The sequence below is a fragment of the Ciona robusta genome, unplaced genomic scaffold, assembly GCF_009617815.1.
Source record: "Ciona robusta unplaced genomic scaffold, ASM961781v2 AP042746.1".
In the NCBI taxonomy this organism is placed as follows: Eukaryota; Metazoa; Chordata; class Ascidiacea; order Phlebobranchia; family Cionidae; genus Ciona; species Ciona robusta.
In genome coordinates, this window is record NW_028323125.1 from 199,985 (window position 1) to 221,758 (window position 21,774).

At 41.1% G+C, this 21,774-nt stretch overlaps 1 protein-coding gene, 1 long non-coding RNA gene and 1 pseudogene across 2 annotated transcripts; all 3 read left to right on the top strand.

Annotated features, from left to right (window-relative positions):
* The first annotated feature begins 1,377 nt into the window (after positions 1-1,377).
* On the top strand, positions 1,378-2,639 carry LOC149723540 (uncharacterized). Its single transcript, XR_016386925.1, has 2 exons — positions 1,378-2,259; positions 2,343-2,639. It is a non-coding gene; the product is annotated as an uncharacterized LOC149723540 (long non-coding RNA).
* Positions 2,640-6,133: 3,494 nt separating this feature from the next.
* LOC149723541 (uncharacterized) lies at positions 6,134-6,844 on the top strand. The gene has a single exon (XM_089893575.1). It carries the CDS (start codon positions 6,134-6,136, stop codon positions 6,842-6,844), a length of 711 nt encoding a protein of 236 aa, XP_089749701.1.
* Positions 6,845-17,191: 10,347 nt separating this feature from the next.
* Positions 17,192-19,124, top strand: LOC149723542 (uncharacterized; annotated as a pseudogene).
* Positions 19,125-21,774: the final 2,650 nt, after the last annotated feature.

A 21,774-nucleotide genomic window follows, 5' to 3' on the forward strand; every position in this document is an offset into this window, starting at 1 on the left:
GTCCCAATACGCTGCATTTGATGGCAGCATTGCTTGCTCCAACAACATTTCTGAGTCGTTTATTAATATACTAAAAGAATGGAATTAATGGTCCGAGATGCCGATTGATTGCATGGTACTGGCTCTTCATCGGTATCAATTATACATCTTATATGAATTTGAAACAAGCATGTGTGGCTTTGGCAATTGGACTCTAAAAGATGAATTTTCCGTAAAAGATGTTACAGATTGCATATGGTCACACCAGCATGTTCCATCACCCCAAGACATTGTTAATGAAATTAAAACCCAATTTCACCCAGTTAGCGGAGTAGAGAAACAGCCAACGTTTCGATTCTGTCAAAGGGCGATGGCACTTGATTGCGTTAAAAACAACACCGTCTGTCTCTTTTCTTCCACCAGGACGTTTACTGTTTACAACAGATTTTCAAAGACGTCACATGCTGTTCAATTATTACCCAAGCCGAAGTGTTCCTGCAAAAGTACAGGAAGATGTATGCACGTACTTGCAGTGGAGCTTTCGATCGGTTTGAAATTGGACGACAAACCTAGAACGAAAGACTATGACTACAACACCATCCCTGCTCCTGATTCGATAATTACAAATAGCCAACATATATCTCCAATCGACACCGAAAAAAACAAACAAGTAAGACCCGTGCATCTTTCACCTTACCCTCTTCACCGATTTTGGGAATAATCCCAGTTGATTCCAACAAATTACCGTCGGCAGCACTTAATACCACAAACCCAGTAGTAGTTGTGGACTACCCTTGGAACAATTCTGTACAAGGTGTTACAGAAGAAATACGCTCTGTGGGCCGTGAACTGCAAAGCAGTATTAATTTGGTTAAAGAACGAAACTGCGCAATTGAAGTTTGCATCAAGCAATTTATCTCTGAGTCAACACTGAACGCTCAATGTTTATTATCATCACACTTATATGATGCTGAATACCACAAACCCAGTAGTAGTTGTGGACTACCCTTGGAACAATTCTGTACAAGGTGTTACAGAAGAAATACGCTCTGTGCGCCGTGAACTGCAAAACAGTATTAATTTGGTTAAAGAACGAAACTGCGCAATTGAAGTTTGCATCAAGCAATTTATCTCTGAGTCAACACTGAACGCCCAATGTTTATTATCATCACACTTATATGATGCTGCCATTAACTGTCGATACGATTACATTGTCAGCTTTATTCAAAAATTTACGCCACTCAACAGAGAGTTGTGGACTACCACCCTTGGAACAATTCTGTACAAGGTGTTACAGAAGAAATACGCTCTGTGGGCCGTGAACTGCAAAGCAGTATTAATTTGGTTAAAGAACGAAACTGCGCAATTGAAGTTTGCATCAAGCAACTTATCTCTGAGTCAACACTGAACGCTCAATGTTTATCATCACACTTATATGATGCTGCCATTAACTGTCGATACGATTACATTGTCAGCTTTATTCAAAAATTTACGCCACTCAACAGAGATGTAGTGTTTCGTCCAATCAACCAAAACTCTTGTCATTGGCTCCTGGCGGTCGCGATTTTTAAAACAAAGAAGATTCACATCCTGGACTTACTGCCACCCACACAACCATCTAAAATTTAAAAGCATGGCCAAACGGTGTTAAAACTACTTAAATGTTGTTATTATGATGCACACTTGTTTCACGAAATGGTTTCTTGGAAAGTGTTTGATGATAAACCTCCGCGTCAAATTAATGGAATCGACTGCGGCATACACGTAATTGCTAATATGCATTTTGCCTTATAAACAGACTTCCCTTTCCCTCATTAAATTCTGATGATACAAGAAGGGTTTCTTGGAAAGTGTTTGATGATAAACCTCTGCATCAAATTAATGGAATCGACTGCGGCAAACACGTAATTGCTAATGCATTTTGCCTTATAAACAGACTTCCCTTTCCCTCATTAAAGAATTCTGATGATACAAGAAGTTGGGTGGTACAAAATTTACTGAGAAGTGAGCATTCGCGATCTACCATTCCTGCCAACAAAAGAAAAATTTCCAGGAATCGACTGCGGCAAACACGTAATTGCTAATGCATTTTGCCTTATAAACAGACTTCCCTTTCCCTCATTAAAGAATTCTGATGATACAAGAAGTTGGGTGGTACAAAATTTACTGAGAAGTGAGCATTCGCGATCTACCATTCCTGCCAACAAAAGAAAAATTTCCAAAGCAGATTAAAAACGTGTTTTATGCGCTCTCATCGAGGAAATTATCTCCCCAGCACAGGTACATTTTACAAACAGGGACTACGGTTAAAAATATATATGCTATACTAGTATACTTGCACTTTATAAAACCACTTTTTTTAGATTGCTACTGACGAAAGTGAAATTCTTCCGAAAAGCCTTCACGATTCGGGGATGGTCTGTGTGTTGTGCTCCTTGGTGTAAAGGAGGATACGACGAAACAGTAACACAAAATATGTGCGGCGTATGCAGACGTTGGATTCACTCGACATGTCAGAAATGCGACGATGTATATTTTATATGTAGATTGTGTATTTGAACATGCAGTTAAACGTCCGAAAGGTTCAAATACGGCACAAACTTTTTTATAGTCTTTCTTTATATTTCTTTATAGTCAAAAAAAAAATGAATGACAAAATTTAGGCCCGCGTATTTAAAATCACTATATTTTTTTATAGTCAAAAAAAATGAATGACAAAATTTAGGCCCGCGTATTTAAAATCACAAAATGCATTGCTGTGAACAAACACGAAATGCAGGGCTGTATTTACAATCACGAAATTCAGGCTGTGTATTTACAATCACATGCTTCAGGGCTGCGTAATAACAATCACGAAATTCAAGGTTGCGTATTTACAATCATGAAATTCAGGGCTGCTTATTTACAATCACGAAATTCAGGGCTGCTTATTTACAATCACGAAATTCAGGGCTGCTTATTTACAGTCACGAAATTCAGGGCTGCGTATCACCAATCACAAAATTCAGGGCTGCGTATTTACAATAACGAAATTCAGGGCTGCGTATTCACAATCACAAAATTCAGGGCTGCGTATTTACAATAACGAAATTCAGGGCTGCGTATTTACAATAACGAAATTCAGGGCTGCGTATTCACAATAACGAAATTCAGGGCTGCGTATTCACAATAACGAAATTCAGGGCTGCGTATTCACAATCACGAAATTCAGGGCTGCGTAATAACAATCACGAAATTCAAGGTTGCGTATTTACAATCACAAAATTCAGGGCTGCGTATTCACAATAACGAAATTCAGGGCTGCGTCTTTACAACAACGAAATTCAGGGCTGCGTATTCACAATCACGAAATTCAGGGCTGCGTAATAACAATCACGAAATTCAGGGCTGCGTAATAACAATCACGAAATTCAAGGTTGCGCATTTACAATCACGAAATTCAGGGCTGTGTATTTACAATCACATAATTCAGGCTGCGTAATAACAATCACGAAATTCAAGGTTGCGTATTTACAATCACGAAATTCAGGGCTATGTTTTAACAATCACGAAATTCAGGGCTGCGTGTTTACAATCACGAAATTCAGGGCTGCGTGTTTACAATCACGAAATTCAGGGCTGCGTATTTACAATCACGAAATTCGGGGCTGCGTATTTACAATCACGAAATTCAGGCTGCGTAATAACAATCACGAAATTCAAGGTTGCGTATTTACAATCACGAATTTCAAGATTGCGTATTTACAATCACGAAAATCAAGGTTGCGTATTAACAAATCACGAAATTCAGGGCTGCGTATTTACAATCACGAAATTCAGGGCTGCGTATTTACAATCACGAAATTCAGGCTGCGTAATAACAATCACGAAATTCAAGGTTGCGTATTTACAATCACGAAATTCAGGGCTGCGTATTTACAATCACGAAATTCGGGGCTGCGTATTTACAATCACGAAATTCAGGCTGCGTAATAACAATCACGAAATTCAAGGTTGCGTATTTACAATCACGAAATTCAAGATTGCGTATTTACAATCACGAAAATCAAGGTTGCGTATTAACAATCACGAAATTCAGGGCTGCGTATTTACAATCACGAAATTCAGGGCTGCGTATTTACAATCACGAAATTCGGGGCTGCGTATTCACAATCACGAAATTCAGGCTGCGTAATAACAATCACGAAATTCAAGGTTGCGTATTGACAATCACGAAATTCAGGGCTGCGTAATACTTTTAATTGCAAAAATATGTTTACTTACGTACAATCACCATGGAGAATTTAATATGAGAAAATAAACTGGCAGCACTGAAAGCGAATACAGGCTTTTCAGGGAAGTCAAGGTTTCAGGGTTTTAGTCATGCCCAAATGCGGACCACTGAATTTATTGGGAAGTGCTGGATTAAAAGACAATTACAATCATGACAGGATGGATAGTCTGCAATATTGATTTTGAGAATGTCAATGTTTTTACTGCAATTGGCATTTGCTATCCACTTTTTTGCAAACACCTCTCCGAGTTTTGTAAGTTCTCTTGAGAATCTAAGTTTTTCATTATTTCTTTTAACAGTCTTTCAGTAGGTAGACTTGAAAAAGTTTCCTGTAATCCCAAACCCATTTCTGTATCATTGGGAAGTGCTGGATTAAATGACAATTACAATCATGACAGGATGGATAGTCTGCAATATTGATTTTGAGAATGTCAATGTTTTTACTGCAATTGGCATTTGCTATCCACTTTTTGGCAAACACCTCTCCGTGTTTTGTAAGTTCTCTTGAATTCTTTTAACAGTCTTTCAGTAGGTAGACTTGAAAAAAACAACACCGCAGTAACAACAAGTAAGTTAATTGATATGTCCGCTGTGGACTTTTAAAATCGGTCCTTAATATATAGGTATATAGGATAACAGTATAGGATATTGGATAAACACAAGCATTAGCCTTTTGTCTCAAGGTGCTTATGCCTTGATCTGTTCTGCTGCTCATAACCCATTTTCTAGGCCGTGTATTGAGTAGGCCATGCTTCCACTCTGCAGACTGGACTACCAGCATTGTCGAGACTGGCCGTTATATCCAATAGAGTATTTGCTGGTTTTAGGCGGTCTATGGAAACAGTCACTCGTGTGCCAAAATCAATTGTGAAGTATTTCTTCGCGCGTCCAACAACTCGGAAAAGACCTTCGTAAGGACGTTCCAGTGCTCTTTTTGACACGATCTACCCAAACAAACACATGCGAGCAGGACCAGAGGTTGGGATCAATGTGTGACGGATTGCAGTAAAGGTCGCGCGAGAGTCGGGCGAAGTTTGTTCATACGATTTTGCAAATCGCAAAGAAACGAACGCTGGCCCACATTGCAGTATGGTTTCTCAAAGAACTGTCCTGGTAAACGAAGAGTTGTACCGTACACCAACTCGGCACATGAACATTTTAAATCTTGCTTATATGCAGACCGTCGTAAACCGAGCATGACCCAAGGAAGGTTGCCTAACCAACCATTTTCGTTGGTTTGGGCCATAATAGATGCCTTTAATGAACGAAAAAAACGTTCCGCCATACCGTCGGACATGGGATGAAAACTGGTGGTAAAAATGAGTTTCGCCACCAGAAATTTGGCCACAAGTCGGACCAGTTAGCCGAGGTGAACTGTGCGCCTCGGTCAGTCGTTATTTGTGCAGGTGCACAAAAATTAGCTACCCAATGAAAGCAGAACGCGTGTACAACCGTGTCGCTACGGATATCGGTCATGGGTACAACTACAGGGTATCGGGTGAATCTATCTATTATTAGCAGGATGTAACGATAACCCTCGCAACATGATAGTGGGCCAGCTATATCAATATGGATGCTGTGGAATCGTTGGGAAGGAACAGATATGGTTTGAATGCTGCTAAATGTATGGCGACCGACCTTCGATTGTTGGCATGATAGACATGCCTTAGAGTAGTCTAATATTAGCATTCATGCCCTTCCAGACGAAACGTTCTGCAATAAGTCGTTGTGAAGCTCGTATCCCGGGGTGTGATAAAGAATGGAAATTATTGAAAATCTCGCGGCGAAATGACTCGGGAACAATGGGACGGAATGTGTCAGTAGATACATCCCCCAATAATGTGAATGTAGTGAATTCCTTTGCTGAATTCCTTCTCTCTTATGAAGGTGTTCAACGATTTCTTGGCAAAGTGTTCCGGACAAGCGGAAGTCCAATGTGTCGAACCTCCTGACAAGCTAAGTACCTTGTTTGCGTATGTCAGTGCAGACGTTTACGAACATATAGAAGATTGTACGACGTACGATGCTGCGGTAAATAAATTGAAAAGTATGTACGTTAAACCGGTTAACGTAATATTTGCACGGCACTGTTTAGCAACTAGAAAGCAGAGGCCCGATGAAAATTTACGCGACTTTCTTCACAATCTCCATTCGTTGAGTAAGGAATGTGAATTCAAAGAGGTCAGCGCGGAGGATTATAGAAAAGAGTTGGTTTGCAATGCCTTTATAAATGGTTTGTCATCTCATAACGTCCGCCAACGGTTGCTCGAAAATAATGAACTCACGCTAGAGCAAGCTTTCGATGTAGCTCGTTCACTGTGTCAAGCACAGGAACACTCGGCTGCATATTTTTCTAATATGGATTCTCATTCAAACGCCGTATCTGCTGAAACGATTAACGAATCCGGAATCAAACACGATACGCAAATTCTAGGATTTACCAATAAGGAAGAGAAATGTTCTTTCTGTGGTGGTCATCGCTGGCACGATCGAAGATTCTGCCCGGCTCGCGATGCTTTTTGTTACTTTTGTCGCGGTAAAGGCCCTTTATTCTCGTACTTGTCGCAACAAATCGTGGAATCGTGGCCCTAGGCGATCACAGAAAGTCGACGAACGTTTTGCGGCTGTAGCAGACACGGATCATTCATTGTGTCATTTGACGGCTGCATGTCGGAAAGTTACATCGATGACTCGGTTTGCACTAAATTACGCTCAAACTCCTATCCGTCAACGCACCAAGTTCGTATGGCGTCTTCATCAGTGAAACTCCGTTCGGTTGGTTTCTGTTTGGTTGACTTGACCATAAAAGGTGTTCAGTACCAAGATACGAAACTTAAACATACTCCACAAACTTTGTTGTGATGTTATTTTAGGTTTGGACTTTCAAAGCAAGCATCAAAGAGTTATTTTTGAACACGGAGGCAGTTCATCAGACTTGGTTATCGGGGATGGTTCGATTTGTGCTGTCGGGGCAGCTATAATTGAGGAAGCCTCGCTGTTTTCTAACCTATCATCAGATGTCAAGCCAATAGCAACGAAATCTCGGCGATATAGTCCGGAAGATAAATTGTTTATTCAAGAAAACATCGACAAGCTCCTCGAAGGGAAGATAATTCAAGCAAGCTCTTCTCCTTGGCGAGCACAGGTAGTTGTTGTTAAGGATGATGAAAATCGACGTAGGAAACGTTTGTGTATTGATTATTCACAAACTATTAACGTATATACGGAATTGGACGCTTTTCCATTGCCTGGGATAGATGATATGATTAACGAACTTGCAAAGTACAAAATATTTTCAACATTTGATTTGAGAAGCGCATACCACCAGATTCCAATTCGTAGATCTGAACGAAAATATACCGCGTTTGAGGCCAACGGTAGGCTTTATGAATTTTTACGAATTCCGTTTGGTGTAAAAGATAGCTCAATTTTGTAAAGAAGAGGGGTTAAAAGACACATTTCCGTAATTAGACAACGTAACTGTTGGTGGCAGAACTAAAAGTGAACATGATAAAAATGTGAAGGCATTTTTGGATGCCGCGCGTAAAAGAAACTTTACCTTAAACGATTCGAAGTCTGTGGTCGCTGTTTCGAACGTACATAGCTTTGGTTACGTTGTTGGCAATAATTTTGTAAAGCCGGACCCAGAACGTATGCGACCCCTGAAAGAGTTTCCACCACCGGCTGATCTTCGGAGCTTACGTCGCGTTTTAGGGATGTTTGCGTACTATGCGAAGTGGATTTACCGTTTTGCCGATAAAATTCGACCCCTTGCGACATCCAAAGCTTTTTCATTACGCAAGGAAGCCCTAGATGCTTCTAATTTGTTAAAAGGGGAGCTAGAGAAAGCGGCGTTAAGTTCTATTGATGAATTCATTCCTTTTGTGGTAGAGTGCGATGCCTCGGACATCGCGGTGTCAGCAACGTTAAATCAAGGAGGCCGGGCCCGTTGCGTTTATGTCACGTACTTTGCAAGGAAGCGAAGTGCATTATGCTGCCTTTGAAAAAGAAGCCACGGCTGTTATTGAGGCCATAAGAAAGTGGTCGCATTTGTTGGCTCGGAAAACGTTCACGCTGATTACAGATGAAAGATCGGTAGCATTTATGCTTGACAGTCGACGCAGATCGAAAATTAAAAACAATAAAGTGCAACAATGGTGTATGGAACTGGCTTCCTTTTCGTATGTTATTAAATATCGTCCTGGTCAACAAAACACTGGGCCTGATTCGTTAACACGGGCGTTTAGCTCAACAATATCTACCCCCTACAATTTACAACAAATTCATAACAATGTGTCATCCAGGTGTTTCCAGAATGATGCATTTCGTTCGAACTAAGAATTTGTCATTTTCTGTTGCGGAAGTTAAATCAATGACTTCGGCCTGTAGAGTATGTGCTGAAATTAAACCAAGGTTTCCGCATCAAAGAATTGGCACTCTCATTAAAGCCACTCAACCGTGGGAAAGGCTGAGTATAGAAGGCCCTGTCCATTCTTCTTCGAATAACAAGTATCTTTCAATTTTGATGAGTTCTCACGTTTTCCTTTTGCATTTCCTTGCACAGATACATCTACTTTATCGGCAATTAAATGTCTCGATAGACTTTTTTCGTTATGTGGGACACCAGGTTATGTACATTCAGATAACGGACCTGCGTTTTCATCGAACGAATTCAAAGGTTATCTTCCTGGGAAAAACATTGCCTGTAGTAAGTCGTGTATTTACAATCCCCGTGGAAACGGCCAAGCGGAGAAAATGGTAGGGACCGTGTGGAAAACTGTCCAATTGGCTCTGAAAACACACGCATTACCTTTGTCACAGTGGGAGCTGGTATTGGGTGATGTTCTTCACTCTATTCGGTCTCTTGTTTGCATCTCGACTAATGAAACTCCGCTTTAGAGACGATCGACTATAGGTGATTCCGTACCATCGTGGATGTCGGTGATTCCGTACCATCGTGGATGTCGGTGCCCGGAAAGGTCTATCTGAGACGGTTTTTACGAGCAAACAAGGCATCCCTGCTGGTAGATGAGGTAGATCTAATCGGAATTAATCCAACGTATGCCAATGTTCGATTGCCAAATGGTCGAGAAACTTCGGTCTCTCTTAGAGATATCTCGCCCTGTCCAATGCTGGAGTCTACCGGTGACCGCGACGAGGAGGTGCTACCGAGCGATGTGGGCATGCGCACCTCATCAAATGGTGCAGACTTATTGGACGATTCGGCGGTAGGACATGATTCAGTAACGGATGTGGAGGAGGTTCCTACCGGCGAAGTATCTCCCAGAAGATCTACTCAACCCGTCGAAGTATTACCAAGACGGTCATCCCGAACTAATAAGGGTGTGCCGCCTTTACGATATGACGACGCATATTAGAATTTCTACTCAATAAACTGTTACTGTTATTGGGCAGGTCTTTTGGACTCTGTCTCTTTTTATTTATTTATTTTTTTTGCCTTCGTTGGTGTTATAGCCAAACAGTCAAACGCGCAAATCTTTTAAATGTATTGTTTGCGGATTGCGGTAACTAAAAGGAAAAATAACCATGGTAAATAAACACGTAAATATGCGAATAAACAACTAATGCGAAAAGATATATACCTGAAAATTTGTGGCTATAAACTACTTCCGTTCACTACAGAAGATTACCAACCAACGTTCATTCAAATCACTTAAGTATAAACTAAACTGAAATTGCCACGTAATGAACAAAGAGAATGCGAGAGAAAAAAGGCGATGGCGTAACAAAAGAGAGAACCGTCATTCAAATCACTTAAGTATAAAGAAATTGCCATGTAATGAACAAAGAGAATGCGAGAGAAAAAAGGCGATGACGTAACAAAAGAGAGAACCGGAACATAACTTAATTTGATAGACGTTTGGGTAAAATAACTGCACGCCAATAACAGTACTCATTTCAAATTGGATACCCGTTAAAGCTTTTAAAGTGTAGTCATTCCAAATTAAAGTGTACTCATTCCAATTATTACCTCGGATGAGTCCTGCATTGTTATTTTGCGTCACTACCTGCCCGCGTCGGAAATGGGTAATTTGCAAGGCAGCGCCTTCCTTGGATGTGGTCGCCGTTTCTCTGGCTCCCTCTCCGGAATCGAACCCGGATTCCCCGTTACCCGTAGGAACCTCGGTAGGCGAATATCGTACCGACGAAAGTTAATACGGCAGACACTTGAAGGATCCGTCGCCGGTGCTAGACCGTGCAATCCGCCAGGTTATCCAGAGTCACCAGTCGAAAGCTGCCGGAGCCGCGGTCGGTTTTTGGTCTGATAAAAGCACGCCTCCCGCGAAGTCGGCGCTGTTTGCCTGTATCAACTCTAGAATTACCACAGTTATCCAAACCATATGATCAAATGAACCAACTCGGCACACCGCGGATAGCTCGGGAAGCCCGGTGCACTATACAACGGCCGGGGGCGGACTGCTTTTTCTACAACGAAGCCCGATGTTGGGACGACGTTTTTGGCCGGGGGCGGACAGCTTTTACTACAACAAAGCCCGATGTCGGGACGACGTTTTCGCTCAAAACAACCTAGCATGGTCGGGTCGGCAATCGGTCGTACCTCCGTCCGAGCGACTTCGATCACGACTTCGGGGACCTGGCGCCGCAAGTTTAAACAAGAGAGCGACAATTCTTTAAGCCTGTCGTTGGTTCGATATTTATTAGCAAGTGACATTTTACTCCAAAAATGGCCTTTAAAAAAAAAGTCCCGAAAACTGCCTTTGAAAAAAAACGAAAACTGCCCTTTCCTCTTAGAATTAAGTAACACTTTCAGTCTTAGACTTTTGTTCAAGACCGTTTAAAATTTGGCGCGCTCCCACATGAAATTTTGATTTATGTCTCCGAAAGCGATTCTCTCGAATCTAGATATGTTTGACGCGAATTTGATTCGGTCGAAGCTACTTGATTAAAAAAACGCGTGAGCATTTTGCGTCAAGTATTTTTAGAGTGTAGCTAATTCGCTTCGGTGGAAATCGCGTTCGTTTTGTTTAATCTTAGGCTGCCTTGCCCATTTCACAGCGGCAGCCATGTTTCTTTTATCCCCCCACTGTTCCGCATTTTGCACCTTCGACCCGGAGAAAAGGCCGATGTATCAACCACTTTTAATTTTTTCCATTAATCGCAGGGTGGCGCATTTTTCAGTATTCAAAGTCTTTCCTGATTGATTCCAGTTATACGCTGTTGTATCCAAGTTCGTTTGGAGCCCAATTTGAGTTCTGGAAATCAGTACAAGATCGTCTCGTCTGCAAAAGCCATGCAGTTTATTTCCCCCGATAGAACTACCCACATTGGGTTCAGATTGCTCATAGCCCAATCCATAACTTCCAAAAATAGAGGAATAGACAGGGGTTTTATACCCATTTTTATCCTCATTCTCGGAAATCTTTAGCCGTTTACATTGATTGTGGTGGAGGAGCCCTCATAGAGATTTCCTATATATTTTAGCAGTGGAGGGGAACCCCAATCTGCCTGCGGCCACTAGAAGAGTTGAGTGAGTGGTTCACGCTTCCTTTTTTCCAATTTATGCTAATTGAGAATGTGACGTAGATTCCATATATTTTCCGCTATTCCATCACCAGCTCTGAATGCCTTCTGCTGGGGTGATATCGGGATGAATTTCATTATTCTGTTGCTTAGAATCTTATGAAAGCAACGAATTATCAGTGAATTGATCGTAATGGGGCGATGTTTGGCTGGGTCCTTCGTCCCAAGCTCTTTGGTTCTACCCAGCCTACAACTTTTCGGCTGGCCACAAGTTGAAATTATCTACCAAAATCTGTGGTTGAACCGCCATGAAATCTTTATGCCGAATCCCATCGGGACCCGGGGCGGACGTGGGCATTGACTTTCTTACCAGTCTTACTTCATCGGCCACAATCGGTTCTACCAACTCCTATATTGGACCACTACTAGTTCAGGTTGCCTCGTGTCAAGCTCCGACGATTTCTCTAGGAGCTTTCGCCAGAACGGCGGCAGAACATGTTCAAATGGGGGCCCTCAATCATCCAATTCTCTCTCCACTGCTTTGAGAGTATGCGGTTGTCTGTTTCTTTTGTAATCGATTTGTGTTCTTGCATATTGAGCCCTCCGAATTTGTCAAAATGCATTCTTTTTTCTCCATTGTTTCTGCTTAACTCTTGATTGTTTTTTCTCTCTCCACTGCTTTGAGAGTATGCGGTTGACAGCCTTTTGTCTGTTTTTCTTGTAATCGATTTGTGTGTTTTCTTGCATATTGAGCCCATTTTCTTGCATATTGAGCCCAGCCTGTTGTCTGTTTCTCTTGTAATCGATTTGTGTGTTTTCTTGCATATTGAGCCCTCCGAATTTGTCTTTTTGACAATTTTTTTTCTCCTTTGTTTCTGCTTAACTCTTGATTGTTTTTTGTGTGTTTTCTTGCGTATTGAGCCCTCCGAATTTGTCTTTGCATATTGAGCCCTCCGAATTTGTCTTTTTGACACACTTTTTTCTCCTTTGTTTCTGCTTAACTCTTGATAGTTTTACCTTTGCCCTTAAACTTTAAGGGACTATATTTTCAAACGCCTGATCAATTAGAACCTTTTACGAGGAACCAATTGTATCATCCAAGTTGTTTGGCACGATCAGATTAGCCCATGGTGAGCTACTCTCAAAGCCTGCATAATAAGATTCTTCCAGTTTGAAAGTTCACACTGGGAGTCGTTCTGGCCAGTCGATACCAGAGGAGAATACGTTCCTACCGTACCCGCAATTTGCATCGGTTGTGCTGTTTCCATTACCGGATGCCTCATGCTTTCTAGTAATTGCTTAACTCAATCTTTTTGTTTCGAACATATTTGATGCTTTCCAGTTTCCGAGAAGGAAAGCGTTTGGCCAGTTCCTGATTGATATTTCTTATTCCTTTTTGACTAAGCTCCAATTCTATGCTCGCGAGGATGCATAGTTCCTCCTGATCCCAAAACACTTTTTGGTTGGCCCTTTAAACAAGTCTTGTGATATTGCTTTTATTGATCATCATCACCTCGCCTCATGTGTTGACTTAGCCCAATTTTACAAGAAAATGCCTATCATCACCTCCGCCGTTTACCCGCGCTTGGTTGAATTTCTTCACTTTGGCATTTAGAGCATTGGGCAGAAATCACATTGCGTCAACACCAGGTGACGGCCATCGCAAAACTTTGTTTTAATCAAAACAGTCGGATTCCCCTGGTCCGTACCAGTTCTAAGTCAGCTGTTCGACGCCGGCCGAAACGGGGCGCATTAGCTGCGGCATTTCACGGAAAGACGCCGACACAGCTCCAGGCTCACACCCGTAGGTGTTCGCCCAGTCCGGTACAGCGCCGCACCCCGCTTCGTGCCATGGCCCGACCGACCCAGCCCCTAGAGGCTAGAGCCAATCCTTTTTCCGAAGTTACGGATCTGTACAGCGCCGCATCCCGCTTCGTGCCATGGCCCGACCTACCCAGCCCCTAGAGGCTAGAGCCAATCCTTTTTCCGAAGTTACGGATCTAGTTTGCCGACTTCCCTTACCTACATTGTTCTATTGGTCAGAGGCTGTTCACCTAGGAGACCTCCTGCGGATATGGGTACGACGCACGAAAATTACACCATCTCCTTCGGATTTTCACGGGCCGACGCGGGCTCTCCGGACAGCACAAGAGAGGTGCTGTATCTCCGGGCAAACCGATTCAAGGATCGCCACCCCCTTACCAAGGAAAGAGAACTCTTTCCGAGACCCACGCCAACGTTTCCGAGTTCGCTTGCGTTACCGCACTAGGCGCCGAAGCACCAATCTCCGTGTCGAGGTTCGCGAGCATCGCCCCGGTTCAGAACGGCCTTCGCCTATTCCTTAGGGTCGACTGACCCATGTTCAACTGCTGTTCACATGGAACCCTTCTCCACTTCGACCTTCAAAGTTCTCATTTGAATATTTGTTACTACCACCAAGATTTGCACCGACAGCTGCTCCACCCGGGCTCGCACCCGCCGCGCCCCTCCTACTCGTCGCGGTCTGTCGCACCACCTCGACGCCAGTACCACCGCGATGGCCGGGTATAATGGGCCTGACGCTCCAGCGCCATCCATTTTCACTGCTGATTGATTCGGCAGGTGAGTTGTTACAGACTCCTTAGCGGATTCCGACTTCAATGGCCACCGACCCGCAGTCTCTACCAACCGACACGTTTTGTGGGATCTTGTGAGCGTCGCGTCGGGCGCCTTAACCACGCGTTCGTTTCATCCCGCATCGCCAGTCCTGCTTACTCAGAGTGGCCCACTTGGCATTCGCATTCCACGCCCGGCTCCAATCAAGCGAGTCGGGGCTTCTTACCAATTTAAAGTTTGAGAATAGGTTGAGGCATGGCTCACTCAATACACGGCCTAGGAATACACCGAAACTGCTCAGAAAATAAGAGGCCTATTGACGCGAATAATGCCCATTATAATACATTGTTACGTCACGGTTTTATAAATGGATTTTGCTGTCTGGCTGTAGTTTTTGCATCAAATAACAGTTTGTTATTTTTCGGGTTATTTTATCAACATCTTATATTTTTTATAAATGTTTAAGCATGACTGAACAGATAGGAGTTACTTTTAACCACGTGCGGCATACAAGTAAGTTTTACCGATAGTTTAACTTTTAACCACGTGCGGCATACAAGTAAGTTTTACCGATAGTTTAGTTTGGCTCAGTCGCTGAGTGAAAATAGTATTTGGCTTAAAATAGAAGTTTTTTAAGACAGCCTATATATATCTAGCAAACGAACACCGCAGTAACAACAAGTAAGTTAATTGATATGTCCGTTGCGGACTTTTAAAACCGGTCCTTAAAAACAATATAGGATATTGGATAAACACAAGCATTACTTGATCTGTCCTGCTGCTCATAACCCATTTTTTTTGTTAAAGCAGGACAGAGGCTCTTCCTCGAGGTCCAAAAATGGGTCATACAGGCACATCATAAATTAAGACTGTATAATACAAACAAACTCACGATAGCCTCCCTTCGTATGTAAGTGTTGTGTCTAACTTAAGACCTTTGTCGCTGTTTAAATTTTACTAGTGTTCCTTCCTGACAGAATTATTTTCACATGTCTCTTTGTTGTTAAAGATTATATTGATGATGTTACTGATTAAAGATCTTCTTGCCACTTCTTCATAATCATAACATGCAAAGATGGTACCCTTATCCAAATATTTTTATCCAACTATGGAACACCTATTAACCATGCTTAAATAGCTTGCTTAATAATTCTGGTGGCTTAGAATTTATTTTAAATAAAATTATAAAGGTGTGCTGCATTATAAAACTTGCCAACTGCCTTTCTACTAAATCAAATATATTCAAAACGTAGGTTTTCTGTGTTGGTAAACTGAATCTGATCGTCTCTCTTTATAATAAACTGATATTTATATACTAATAAACCCTTTGCACTGCTTTATATGTCGTAATCTTGCTCGTTGGAGAAGTGCTTATACTGTTGGAATCTTGCCTTACTGCCCGTCGACCAGGTGACCTGTTTCATTTATTTGAATAAGTTACGTTTAAGCCTGCCTAAAACCGCTCAATTTTAGTTAAGTCCATACTACGCCCTCATTTTCACCTTATCGTGTAGCTTGCAAGTGACTGTGTAATTTAAATTTCGCAACTTTTTTTTGGAAACACTGTTAATTACCCCTGTTTAATTAATTACTCCTGTTTAATTTATTGCGCCCAATTAGTTTGTAGTGTTGCCATACCTGTAAATTGTGTTGATTGGGCAACACTGATAATTTTTTTTCGCCTATAATTAGTTATTAGTAATTATTACTCTGTTTTACTCGCCTTTTAGGCTCTTTACCTAGTAAAGACCACATATCTGCACCACAAACCGCTGTCCAGATCTCCAACCCTTGAAAGTCCCCACATTCCTTAGAATAAAATCAGAAATGGCGACGACCATTGTAGTCGAATTGAATGAGGAAGTTAAAAGATCAGTTGTCATCCACCTCAAAGGAAACGTAGAGACTAGTGTCTCTACGTTTATGGAGCTGTTTGCGCCAGGTGGGCCTCTAGAAGCTATCTCCAATGATGTCGAAGGGGTTATTACTGAATCCTTTAAAGATGTGGCTTTCCTGCTGACGTTAAAACTAGAAAGCGCTCACAAAGTGGATAGAATTATACACCACTTTAACACAGAGGAGGTAAACTTCACATCTGCTAATGGGAACAACATGGTGGTCACAGCACACCTCCCCAAACCACCACTGGAGGTCGTGACCCTCCATCCAGTGCCCTGCTATGTAGCAGCCCACTGCTTTATATGTCTGGTATGATTTTAACTAAACAAGAAAGTATCCCTGCGACACGTTCTGTGTTTAACTGTAAGTTTAAAACAACCTAGAACTGGTATTGAACCTACCAACAACTGCATTCAAAATGAAAGAAATCCATTCATAAAACCGTGACATAACAATGTAATTATAATGGGCATTATTCGGGTCAATAGGCATCTTACTTTCTGAGCAGTTTCGGTGTATTCCTAGGCCGTGTATTGAGTGGGCCATGGTTGAGGGCGTTTCGCCCCCAAGACCTGTAATCATTCCCCTTACCAGATAAAACTGCAACAGAGCGCCAGATTATCATTAGGGAAACTTCGAAGGGAACCAGCTACCAGACGGTTCGATTAGTCTTTTCGCCCCTATACCCAAATTTGACGATCGATTTGCACGGTGTCCGCTGAGTTCGTCGTCGAAAAATACATCGCGAACAATTAACCGCAAGACTAGTTCGCCGCAAGACTAGTTCGCCGCAAGACTAGTTCGCCGCAAGACTAGTTCGCCGCAAGACTAGTTCGCCGCAAGACTAGTTCGCCGCAAGACCAGTTCGCCGCAAGACCAGTTCGCCGCAAGTCCAGTTCTAGTTTGCCGCAAGTCCAGTTCGCCGGAATTCGCCGCAAGACCAGTTCTCCGCAAAACAAATTCACCTTTATAATGTATCCAAAGACTTGTTTTATGTGCTTAGGTGCACGTTTATCATAATATGACAATTAAAATGAAAGTCATTTTATTAACAGTTAACCTTTAACGAAAGTAAGAAACAAAGCACATCACTCAATCAAAAGCCAATGTTATGCGCTTCTCCGCTCTTTGAGCTAAGATTTCTCGGCTCTTTGATCTCAAGTAAGAACGATTGTCGTAATCTTGCTCGTTGGAGAAGTGCTTACACTGTTGGAATCTTGCCTTACTGCCCGTCGACCAGGTGACCTGTTTCATTTATTTGAATAAGTTACGTTTAAGCCTGCCTAAAACCGCTCAATTTTAGTTAAGTCCCATACTACGCCCTCATTTTCACCTTATCGTGTAGCTTGCAAGTGACTGTGTAATTTAAATTTCGCAATTTTTTTGGAAACACTGTTAATTACCCCTGTTTAATTAATTACCAATGTTTAATTTATTGCGCCCAATTAGTTTGTAGTGTGTTGTCATACCTGTAAATTGTGTTAATTGGGCAACACTGATAATTGTTTTTTTCGCCTATAATTAGTTATTATTACTATGTTTTACTCGCCTTTTAGTGCTCTTTACCTAGTAAAGACCACATATGTGCACCACAAACCGCTGTCCAGATCTCCAACCCTTGAAAGTCCCCACATTCCTTAGAATAAAATCAGAAATGGCGACGACCAATGTAGTCGAATTGAATGAGGAAGTTAAAAGATCAGTTGTCATCCAGCTCAAAGGAAACAGAGCACATTAGTGTCTCTACGTTTATGGAGCTGTTTGCGCCAGGTGGGCCTCTAGAAGCTATCTTCAATGATGTCGAAGGGGTTATTACTGAATCCTTTAAAGATGTGGTTTTCCTGCTGACGTTATAACTAGAAAGCGCTCACAAAGTGGATAGAATTATACACCACTTTAAAACAGAGGAGGTAAACTTCACATCTGCTAATGGGAACAACATGGTGGTCACAGCACACCTCCCCAAACCACCACTGGAGGTCGTGACCCTCCATCCAGTGCCCTGCTATGTAGCAGCCCACAAAATCACGAAACTTCTTGAAAAATACAAATGGGGACAGGTAAATACCAGGGAATTAGGATACCACAGAAACTTTCAACATATTAAAAACGGATGGCTGAATATCTCGTTTCACAAATTAAATATAAACAACCTCCCGAAAGTGATAAAAATCTGCGGAAAATGGGCAACCGTCACGAGACCAGGTGAGTCCCACTTACCACTCTGTAGATTTTGCAAGGAGCGAGGACACGTGCAGACGCGCTGTCCGAAAAAGGGGCATTGTAATTTCTGTCACACAGAAGGGCACATTACAAAAAATTGCCGATCAAAGCCCGTAGCTATTGGTAGAAGGGAACAACCGTGGGTGACAATTGCACCAAAACCACGAAATCGCCCAACACCACAAGACACACAATTGAAATTGACCAACAAATTTGACATACTCGGGAATGAAGAACCACAAATTGATCTAGCAAATATGGAAGTTTTCCCTAGCTTGGCAGAGAGTACTAGCCAAGCCACCCGAACACCAAAACCGCAACGAATAAAAAAACAAAGAACCCCACGTGGAAAAGAAGCGCCTAATCCTAAAAACGCCAACCAAGCAGAACCAGCAATCGTAGCAATAAAAAACGATCAGCAAAATACAACACTTTCATCGCCAGCATCTACGGATGTTTCTAGAAGTGAAACACCGGACATGAGCATGAACACCCCACAACGCAGAATACAACCGAAGAAAACATAGAAATCATTGAACAATACCATCGCGACCTAATTACCAACCCGTCACCAACCTACCACAACATGTATAGTATGGGAATACCAGCAAATGAACTATACCCTGATCCCCCTATGATCCGAAGATCACCTGAAAACTTGCAAATGCTGTTTAAAACAACCAGCACCCCAACAAAAAAACAAAAAGTAATAACTCCACACTAAACAAAGTCGTTACCCATCTTTGTAACAGTATAGAGTGAAAACAAATGTTATCAAGTATTCGTAACTTGTTAGTGAACTGTATTCGCATTCTCGCATGGACTTAAGAGCGTTATGGCAAATCATACTAAAATAGGAACAATCAATACAAATGGAATAAAAAATAAACTTGGCGCAATCACGAACTACATTACCACCAACAATATAACGATCCTTGGTATACAAGAAACACACATAACAAACATGGAGACGATAAAACAACTAGAAACCATGACTGATACAACAATTTTTACAAATGCACCATGTAAAAAGGCAACGCAAGACAAATCAAATCAGGAACAATATTACTAGTCAAAAATTATCTTACTCGAAAATATTCTGTTCATCATGAAATCATACAGCTCTTTTGGATGCATAAAATAAGAATAATTGGAAACAATGAAGAAATGCACATTTTCAATCTTTATTTGCAATCTGGTTCAAAATTAAATTATGCAAACATACGCAAATCGCAACTTGAAATCTTCAAATCAAAAATACCTGACAACCCTTTCACAACAATACTCATTATGGGTGATTTTAACATGGTTACAAATAAACTTGATATAACAGGGAATGTAAATGCAGATAGAAATAGCTGGAAATTGATTGAACAAAATGTCCACTTAAAAGATATATATAGGAAACTACACAAAAACAATTTCTTGGTTCCCAAGAAATCTGGTTCCCATCGGCTACTGCGCATTCGCAGACACAATGCATTTTTATCAGAAATCTAAAAATCTGGTTCACAGAAGTTAACTTGAATACACGTAGACATGTTTTGCGGTGAATTGTGCCTTGCGGTAAATTGGACTTGCGGTAATTGCGGTGAATTGGACTTGCGGTAAATGCGGTGAATTGGTCTTGTGCGGTGATCCAGTATTGCGGTAAAGTAGTCTTAAGGTGAATTAGTCTTGCGGTGAATTAGCCTTGCGGTTAACATTTTTGTGAATTCCTTTGGGTTTGTATAAAAAAAGTAGTTGTAATGTTTTAAACTTAAAATTTTTTCGAATTTATTTTGGGAAAAAAAAGTTGGTGTAAAAGGAATTGTTTAAATATTTTTTTTACAAAAATTTTAATTTTTTTATTGCTTATGATGAGGACGCGACTCCAATTGAATTTCGATTCATAAGAGCAGAAAAGAACAAAAAAAATGTTATGCGCTACTCCTCTTAAGTAGTAGGTTACGTCGAGTTGTTAACCTTTCTGCAGCATCGCGATATTTCTTTTTGCGAGGAGATAAAAATCTTCTCCGGCAACATACTGCTCATTGACTGCCTCGTTTCTCCCCTGTTTATCTTTTAATTTGTCAATAAATTTCCACAATGTAGGGTGATGTGATACAAACGAGCTGAAACTTCTGAATTAGTCTTACCCTGAACAATTCTTGCGGTGAACTATGATTTGCGGTGAAATTAGCCTTAATTAGCCTTGCGGTGAACCAGCCTTGCGGTGAATTGGCCTTGCGGTGAATTGGCCTTGCGGTGAATTGGTCTTGCGTTGAATTGGTCTTGCGGTAAATTGGTCTTGCGGTAAATTGGTCTTGCGGTAAATTGGTCTTGCGGTAAATTGGTCTTGCGGTGAATTGGCCTTGCGGTGAATTGGCCTTGCGGTGAATTGGTCTTGCGTTGAATTGGTCTTGCGGTAAATTGGTCTTGCGGTAAATTGGTCTTGCGGTAAATTGGTCTTGCGGTAAATTGGTCTTGCGGTAAATTGGTCTTGCGGTAAATTGGTCTTGCGGTAAATTGGTCTTGGGTTGAATTGGTCTTGGGTTGAATTGGTCTTGCGTTGAATTTGGTCTTGCGTTGAATTTGGTCTTGCGTTGAATTTGGTCTTGCGTTGAATTGGTCTTGCGTTGAATTGGTCTTGCGTTGAATTGGTCTTGCGGTAAATTGGTCTTGCGGTAAATTGGTCTTGCGGTAAATTGGTCTTGCGGTAAATTGGACATGCGGTGAATTGGACTTGCGGTGAATTGGACTTGCGGTAAATGCGGTGAATTGGTCTTGTGCGGTGAACCAGTATTGCGGTAAATTAGTCTTACGGTGAATTAGTCTTGCTGTGAATTAGCCTTGCGGTTAATATTTTTGTGAATTCCTTTAGTTTGTATAAAAAAAGTAGTTGTAATGTTTTAAACTTAAAATTTTTACGAATTTATTTTGGGAAAAAAAAGTTGGTGTAAAAGGAAATGTTTAAATATTTTTTTACATAAATTTTAATTTTTTTATTGCTTAAAACAAATAACTGTACAGTTTTAATTAAAACATTTTTTGAATTCTTATGAGAAACATGAAAAAAATGTTTTTTTTTGTTTATTTTAATAAAAAAGGTAATTGTACTGTTTTGAACTTTAAATTTTTTCGAAATTATTTTGCAAAAAAAAAAATTGTTGTAAAAACTAATCTTAAAAATTTTTTTTTATAAAATTTTACTGTTTTGAACTTTAAATTTTTTCAAATTATTTAGCAAAAACAAAAAATGGTTGTTAAAACTAATCATAATTTTTTTTTTATAAAATTTTATTTTTTATTGCTTAAAACAA

Bases quoted from the DNA above. Each gene is read 5' to 3' on its own strand.
- LOC149723541 (XM_089893575.1), top strand. From the start codon at position 6,134: ATGAAGGTGTTCAACGATTTCTTGGCAAAGTGTTCCGGACAAGCGGAA.